The 9,084-nt window shown below is 37.7% G+C and overlaps 1 protein-coding gene across 1 annotated transcript; it reads right to left on the reverse strand.

Moving 5' to 3' along the window:
• Window positions 1–3,370: 3,370 nt before the first annotated feature.
• Window positions 3,371–4,170, reverse strand: LOC113927342 (casein kinase II subunit beta-like). Its single transcript, XM_035728592.1, has one exon. It carries the CDS (start codon window positions 4,168–4,170, stop codon window positions 3,517–3,519), a length of 654 nt encoding a protein of 217 aa, XP_035584485.1. The 3' UTR covers window positions 3,371–3,516.
• Window positions 4,171–9,084: the final 4,914 nt, after the last annotated feature.

Below are 9,084 nucleotides of genomic sequence, written 5' to 3' on the forward strand. Positions count from 1 at the left end.
GTTCTTTGTAATGGCAGCCCTAGGAAAAGAATATAATTGGTAAAACAATTTTGAATGGCAGAATCAAGAAGTTATGTTTCTCAGTCTTTTGCATTTTTTCTTAAGGAAATTCTATGACTTTCCACCTAAATTTTTTGTACTGCCATCTGGGACCAGAGTGAGGGGAGCAACTCGGCATTCTCCTCAGCTGCCAGAAACTCAACAATTAAGGTAAATAGCCTTCTGAGGCAATATTTTTTTAAAAAATTAAAATTAATGTAAGAAAGCCGTGGTGAACAAAATACCAAAATTTTATTTTATTTATTTATTTTTAAAAATTTTATTTATTTATTTGAGAGAGAGAGAGAGAGAGAGAGAGAGACAGCAAGAGAGGGTACACAAGCAGGGGCAGTGGGAGAGGGAGAAGCAGGCTTCCTGCTGAGCAGGGAGCCCGATGCGGGGCTTGATCCCAGGACCCTGGGATTATGACCTGAGCCGAAGGCTGATGCTTAATTCTGAGCCACCCAGGCACCCCCAAAATACCAAAATTTTAAATACAGGCTCAGTATTACCAATTTTCCCTTTTGCCTCAGTGTGGTCTGGCATGGCACTGCTGTCAACATCTGAACGATACAGCTAAGATTAAAAATGCGTCTAATGAAGGGCACAGATGTAAATATATTCACATAAAAATACTATATTTCAGTTTTGTCTCAGGCAGACACCAAAAGAGATGACGAGGTACAGCAAGACGACTTGGACTGAATTCACTTTTGTCTGTGTAAGACCCAGACAGCGGGAAGACCAGATTACCAACATCGGGTAACAATGCGAGCCCAGTTAAGCATCTTTCAAATATGAAATCTGCATAAAAAAAAGACAAGCTGCTATAATCCCAGTAGCAAAGGGAATTAGATTCTTTGGCCTTTACCACATGACAGTAAATGACAGCATAATAAATAAAGCAAAAATGATTTCTGACTTTTACTTTTCACATCATATCCCAGAGGCGCTTTGCTATTGTTACAAGTATATTAAATGTAGGTCTGATTACATCCTAAGGAGAGCTGACAAGAGGCATGTTGTGGAACAGGGAGATGCTGGTCTATGTCTGGTGGTTAATATTTATGGGGTGCACACTTCTGAAGCTTCAGAGAGCTCAAGAACTAGGAGAGACCAAGAGTGGAATGTCATATTATATGCTTAATTCAGATTAACTTTCTTTCAGTTGCTTAAAGAGATCGTGGAGTGTTTAGTACTTGAGGGTGATTACTTGCTTATCCTCCAGAAGTACAAGTAGACTCTTGTGGCCAATGGAGAGGCCTAGGATGTGGATTCTATGACTGAGAGAAAATGCAAAAGACAGAAATGATTAAATTAAACACAGGGATCTATGCTATTGAAAAACATTTATACTGACGCCTTTTTGTTGTATGAATTTTAACACATGCAGAGATTCATGCAACCACAAGCAGATGAAAACCATTTCCGTAACCTTCCAAACTCCCAGGTGCTGCTCTTTTAGCATCACATTCTTTAAAACTTGAATCTGTCTTTTCTTTGCAGAATGGTCTGCTAATTTTGATTGTTTTAGGGCTGAATTCCCATGATTCCACTTGATTACAGGATGACAAGTCTGCAAATTCATTCTGATCAATGCTACCTAGCTCTTCAGTGTAGAGGTTTTTGTTTGTTTGTTTGTTTGTTTGTTTTTTGTTTTGTTTTGTTTTTACTCCAGGGCAATGGTTTAGTTAAATATGCTTGAAAATAGGAGGAAAGTGTGGAGAAATGAAACATGGAGGTCTGACCATTGAACTTGGCGAGATACTGTCGGCCAGCAGCGGTGCACACCATTGCGTGTAGGGTAGGCTCTATCCATTCATCTTTTGAGGAGTTTTTAATATCTATAACACAAACTTTCTCTCAGCAGTTACTATCATATGTTTAGTATTTTGATAGTGTGAAAAGGATTCAGATCTTTTTTATTATTTTTTCTTTCTTAATTTTTTTAACTTTAACCATTGTCAAGCGTACAGTTCGGTGGCTTCATGTGGCACTCACATTGCTGTGGAGTCATCACCACCATCCACAGAACGTTTTCACCTTCCCAAACTGAAACTCTGCCCCCATTGAACACTAACTGCCCATACTGCCCGCCCCCCTACCCTCCAGCCAACCCGCTTTTACTCTTGGTCTCTATGATGTGACTACTCTAGGTTTCTCAAATAAGGGTATCATATAGTATTTGTCCTTTTGTGTCTGGCTTGTTTCACTGAACATAATGTCTTCAAGGTTCATCCATGTTGTAGCCTATGTCAGAATGCTCTTTTTTTTTAAGGCTGCATCAGATCCCATTGTATGTATAGAACGTATTTTGTTTATCCACTCATCTGTTGATGGACACCTGAGTTGTGTCAAACTTCTGGGTACTGTGAGTAATGCTGCTATGAACATAGTTGTACAAATATCTGTTCAAGTACCTGCTTTCAATTCTTTTGGGTATATACCCAGAAGTGGAATTGCTGGATTATATGGTAATTCTACATTTATTTTTTTGAGGAACCACTGTAACATTTTCCACATCAATTGTACCATTTTACATTTCTATCAGCAGTGCACAAAGGTTCCATTTTTTTTCTACATCCTCTCAACACTTGTTATTTTAAGATTTTTAAAAAAAATAATAACTGTCCTAATGGATGTTAAGTGATATCTCGTTGCAATTTTGATTTGCATTTCTCTAGTGCTTTTGCGGTTGAGCATCTTTTTATGTGCTTATTGGACATTTATATATCTTCCTTGGAGAAATGTCCATTCAAGCCTTTTCTTATTTTTCATTTGAGTTGTTTTTTATTGTTGAGTCGTAGAAGATCTTTATGTATTCTAGATATTAATCCCTTATCAGATATATGATTTGTAAATATTTTCTCCTAATCCATGAGTTGTCTTTTCACTCTGTTGATTATGTCCTTTGATATACAAAAGTTTTAAAATTCTGATGAAGCTCAATTTATCTACTTTTACTTTTGTTGCCTGTACTTTCCGTGTCATCTCCAAGAAATCATTGACATATCCAATGTCATGAAGCCTTTCCTCTATTTTCTTCTAAGAGTTTTATAGTTTTGGCTCTTAGTTTAGGCCTTTGGTACATTTTGAGTTAAGTTTTATATATGATGTAAGAGTCCAACTTCATTCTTTTGCATGTGGATATCCCGTTTTCCCAGCATCACTTGTTGATAAAAAGTCATTTTTCCATTGCAAGGTCTTGGCTCCCTTGTCAAAAATCGTTTGACCGTATATGTAAGGGTTTATTTATGGGCTCTCTACTTTATTCCATTGGCCTATATAATGTCTTTATATTGGTACCACACTGTTTTGACTAGTGTAATTTTTTTTTGCCTTTTCTTCCACTTTATTTCATATTCCCACCACAATAATGACTCCTTTAATTTAAACTAAAAACCATAGAGGGTTCCTGAAAGGGTGGCAGCAGAGGATCAGAGGTGCCAAAGACTGAGGGACGAGTGGGATGGGGAATCAGCGAATCGTCTTGACTGGGCTCTTGAAGTTGCTGGCGGCTTGGAGCTGCCGCTGGTAGGCCATCGGATGGATCTTGAAACCGTAGAGCCTGGGCACAAACTGGCTGGCGGGCCGCTTGGGCCAGCACTCGGGGTGCACCATGAAGAGCATGTGAGGGAAACCGGTGCCGAAGTAGGCGCCGTCCGTGTGATGGTGCCTCGATGACTTGGGTGTGTACACGTCCATGCACTTGGGGCAGTAGAGCGTCACCATGGCCTCACCTGGGATGTCCGAAAGGCCGATGGGAAGCATTGGCTGGTTCTCACCGTACACACGGGGACAGTAGCCAAAGTCTCCCTGCTGGTACTTTTCCAACATCTGGGCGATGCCACGGTTGGTGAGGATATAGCAGGCGTGGATCAATCCATAAAGCATCTCGGCTGCCTGCTCAATCAGGTCGCTCTGGTTGGGGTTGTCTTCCAGTTCTGCATCAGGCTCCAGGTCCAAGATCATGTTTAGAGCTTGTCGATAGTGAGGAACCTGCTCATTGAGTCCAGTGAGATTGAATTTGTCCTGGATGTAGTCTTCATCCACCTCACAGAAGAATTCATTGCCAGGGAGCCCACAGAACCAGGAAATCCAGGACACCTCCTCTGAGCTGCTCATCTTCATGTCAGCCTGCAGGTCTCTGCATGTCCCCGGCACCTTTCCCAAAGCTTTCGAAGTTTATCCTTTCCAAGCAAAAGCTGGGCCTTTTGCTCTCACGGCCTGCGGGTGGCCGTGAGGGCCCTTTCACAGGAGTCCCCACATCCCGCCCGACTAGTGTAATTTTTTTTAACAAAGATTTATCTATTTATTTGGCGGCGGCGGGGGGCAGGGACAAAGGGAGAGGGGGAGGGAGAGAAGCAGATTCTCTGCTCAGTATGGAGCCTGACGTGGGGCTGGATCTCATGACCCTGAGATCACAACCTGAGCCAAAACCAAGAGTCAAACACTTAGCTGACTGCATCACCCTGGCACCCCTTGACTAGTATATTTGTGCAGTAAGGTTTGAAATTAGAAAGTGTGAGACTTCCAACTTTGTTCCTCTTTTTCTAGATTGTTTGTTCTATTTGGGGGTTCCTAGAGATTCCATATGAAATTTAGGATGACATTTTCTATTTCTGAAAAAAAAATCATTAGGATTTTGATGGGAATTGCATTGACTTGGTAGATCACTTTGGGTAGTATAGACATCTTAACAATACTTAGCCTTCCAGTCCTTGAGCATAGGTTGTTTTCCATTTATTTGTTTCCACTTTCATTTCTTCTAGAAATGTTTTGTAGGTTCCAGGGTACAAGTCTTTGACCTCCTAGGTTAAGTTTATCCTAAATATTTTATTCTTTTCAGTGCTATTGTAAGTGGAATTGTTTTCTTAATTTCCTTTTTGGATTCTTCATCAGTAGTGAATAAAAACAATTTTTTGTACCTTGCAATTTTGCTGAATTCATTTATTAGTTTTAATATTTTATGGATTTTTTGGATGGAATTTATGATTTTCTGCATATAAGAAAAAATGCTTTTATCTCTTCTCCAATTTGGGTACCTTTTATATCTTGTCCTTACCTAACTGCTCTGGGGAGAACTTTGAGTACTGTGTTGAATAGATGTGACAAAAATGGGCATCCTTGTCTTGTTCCTGATATTAGAGGAAAAGTCTTCAGTGTTTTACCATTGAGTATGATGTTAGCTATGGGTTTTTTATATATGGACTTTATTGTGTTGAGGTAGTTTCCCTTTGTTCCTAGTTTGTTGAGTGTTTTTATCATGAAAGAATGTTGAATTTTGCCAAATGCTTTTTCTGCATGAAGTGACATGATCATGTGGGTTTTTTTTTTACTTCATTTTGCAAAGGTGGTATATTACATTTATTGATTTTCTTATGTTGAACCATCCTTGCATTGTAGGAACATATCCAACTTGTTCCTGATATATAGTTCTTCTAATGTGTTCTTGAATTATATTTGCTAGTATTCTGTTTGCTAGTATTTCTATACCAATATTCATTAAGGATACAAGTCTGTGTTTTCTTTTCTTGTTATGTCTTTGTCTGGGTTTGGTATGAGAGTAATGCTGACCTCATAGAATGAATTTTGAAGTGTTTTCTCCTCTTTGATTTTTTTTTAAAGAAGAGTTCAAGAAGATTGGTATTAATTCTTCTTTAAATGTTTGGTAGACTTCACCAGTGAAGCCATCTGTTTCTGAGCTTTTCTTTGAGGATTGAGAGGCAACCTATTGATACGGAATCAGAAAACTGTAATTCTAGCAAGACAGAAATCAATCCCCCTGAACCAACAGACATGTTGCTAATAAATTCTATTCTGCTCCTTCTTCCTGATTGTGCAGTTCTGGGCAGAAGGTGGAACAAAGGAGAGTAAAACGCTATTTTGAATGTGGCTTTTTCTTGACTGCGTATTTACTTAGTGGTTATAGCTTTGACTAGTTTTCCTATCAAGTTATTTGAGTCCATCTCCATTTTTGTTTTTGTTTTCCCAATGTTTTCTATGGGTGAACAAGGGCCTGGAGCTTCCTTGTTTGCCATCTTGCTGATGTCACTCTCTTCATCTATAATTTAATGGCAGTGAATGATAAGGTCCAGTGACAAGGTCAGACTTGATATAGGCTTGCAGTCTCATCTCATGTCAGGTCGTCTTCTACATCGTCATTAAATGGATTCAGCAGAAAACACTTTGATCACAAAAAGAGATTTGGGTGCATTCTAACATTTGGGAGAAGAGTATTGATATAATGATATGGATCATTAACTCTCTCAGAGATTTGTCAGTAAAACAAAGCACTTTTTTTTGGAAAATGCTGTATATTTTTAAAAATCAGCTTTCATAATGTTCTTAGAGGATGGCAGAGGGGTGCCTGGGTGGCTCAGTCGTTAAGCGTCTGCCTTCATCTCAGGTCATGGTCCCAGGGTCCTGGGATCGAACCCCGTATTGGGCTCCCTACTCCGCGGGAAGCCTGCTTTTCCCTCTCCCACTCCCCCTGCTTGTGTTCCCTCTCTCTGTCTCTCTCTGTCAAATAAATAAATAAAATCTTAAAAAAAAAAGAAAATGGCAAAAATATCGTGCTTTGCCTTTGAAAAGGGAGGCACCGTCATGAAGAAGTATTTGTTAGAGGTTGTGGAACAAGAGAGGGTTAGATTCAGGCTGGTAGCATCTGCTCCATTACATCATGACAGCCTTCCTATAAGCAGGATGAATGAATCAAAATATATCTGTCAAAAATCTCACAGTTTTGTGATTCTGTATCAATGGGTCGTTTCTAAATCCTGAGCAAAGTGGTAACCAAATAATAATACACTAGGACTAGTTTCTGTGGGCTCCTAAGGCCTCTGTGTCCCAAGGCCTCTTGTCAAAGATAAAATCTGTAAGTTGGGGTGAAAGTGTAAGGCGGTGTTGACATTGCATATAACTAGACTTATTCTTTGCTTTGTCCTGAGTAGAGAGTTTACCTTTCATACTCAGGATAATACAATGGGGTGGAAGAATTTGGCTCCAATTACACAAGATAGTTGGACTTGCATTTCTATGGTTTGTAGTTTGAAATTAGCTTATGGGCTCAGTTTCTTGACCTTTGGTTGTCCTAAAGGAAAAGTATTGTTTTCTGTTTACAACTTTGAAAAATTCATATTTATTAGTTTTATTTTTTAGTGTTAAATATTTTTAAAAATTTAAATAAAACAAAACTTAAAAAATGTATAGAGATGAATTTTCAGGAAACTAAATATTTTAGTTGTGTTTGAAGTGTTGTTTATGTGACCCTTCAGCAAATTAAAAGAGAAAAATTCAGTTAAAACACTAATGTACACAAAGACAGGTGATATTTTGACATTTCTCACCATTGAATTAATGAAATAACTGACTGCTTTGATTTCTCTTACACAAAGCCCCAAAGCTGTCAAATGCTATTAAGTAGCACAATTAAATTCATTTACTTTTCCCCCAGTTTTATTGAGAAATAATCGATATACATCACTATATAAGTGTAAGGCATACAGCACATTGATTTGATTTGCATCCATTGTGAAATGATTGCTGCAGTAAGTTCAGCTAACATCCATCTTCCCATACAGATACAATTAAAAAAAAGAAGAAAGAATAAAGGAAACAAAATTCTCTTGTGATGAGCAATCTTAGGATTTATTCTCTTAACTTTCGTGTATATCATACAGTAGTGTTAGCGATCACCTTGTACATTACATCTCTGGTACTTCTTATAACTGGAAGTTTGTGTCTTTTGACCAACTGCCTCTAATTCCTCATCCCCCCACCATTTAAATCTTTAATCCATTTTGAGTTAATTTTTGAGGCATGACACAGATATGGGATAGTTTCATTCTTTTACATCTGAATCATTATCTCACCACTATTTATTGAAGAGACTGTCTTTTCTCCATTGAGTATTTTTTATTTCTTCCTGATTTAGTCTTGTTTGGTAAGGTGTATGTTTCTAATTTTTTTTTTCATTTCTTCTAGGTTGTCTAGTTTATGGACATGTAGCTGTTCATAGTAGCCTTTTATAATCATTTGAATGTCGGTGGTTATCAGTTGTGATGTCTCATTCTTCATTTATGATTTTGTTGATTTTGGTCTTTTTCCTGTTTTCCTTAATTAGTCTAGCTAAGGGTTTGCCAGTTTTGTTTATCTTTTCAAATAACCAACTCTTAGTTTCGTTAATCTTTTCTATTTTTTTTCTTTTCTCTGTTTCACTTATTTCTGCTCTAATCTTTATTATTTCCTCTCTTCTGATTATTTTGGGCTCAATTTCTTCTTGTTTTAGTTCCTTAAGGCGCAGTTAGGTTTTTATTTGGGACCCTTCTTGTTTCTTCATGTAGATACTTACTGCTGTGAGCTTCCCTCTTAGAGCTACTTTTGCTGCATCCTACAAATCCTGTTTTTTGTTAGTCTCAAGAAAAATTTTAATTCTCCCTTTAATTTCTCCTTTGATCCATTGGTTGTTCAGGGGAGTGTTGTATAATTTTCATGTGTTCATGAATTGTTCAGTTTTCCTCTTGTTATTGATATGTAGTTTCATGCCATGATGGTCAGAGAAGGTACTTGGTATGATTTCAATCTTCTTAAATTTGCTAAGACCTGTTTTGTGGCCTTACATATGGTTTATCATAGAAAATGTTCCATGTGTACTTGAGAAGAATGTGTATTCTGCTGTTGTTAAGTAAATGTCCTGTGTCTGTTAGGTTCATTTGGTCTATAGTGTTGTTCAAATCCACTGTTTTCTTACTGATTCTCTGTCGGGATTATCTATTGTTGAGTGGAGTATTAAAGTCTCCAACTATCATTGTGTTAGATTTTGCTTTCTATATGTAGATGCTCTGTTGTTGGGTGCATAAATATTAACACTTTTAAAATCTTCTTGTTATATTGACCTTTTTTATCATTACATAGTGACTTTTTTTTTGTCTTCTTTTACCATTTTTAGTTTAAAGTTTGTTTTGTTTGGTATAACTAGGATAGCTACCTATTCCTGCTTTTTTTTGGTTACCATTTGCTTCGAGTGTCTTTTTCCATCCCTTT

Source organism: Zalophus californianus, chromosome 7 (genome assembly GCF_009762305.2).
Source record: "Zalophus californianus isolate mZalCal1 chromosome 7, mZalCal1.pri.v2, whole genome shotgun sequence".
Lineage (NCBI taxonomy): Eukaryota > Metazoa > Chordata > Mammalia > Carnivora > Otariidae > Zalophus > Zalophus californianus.

Excerpts from the sequence above, each read along its gene's own strand:
- LOC113927342 (XM_035728592.1), bottom strand. The coding sequence starts at position 4,170 with ATGAAGATGAGCAGCTCAGAGGAGGTGTCCTGGATTTCCTGGTTCTGT.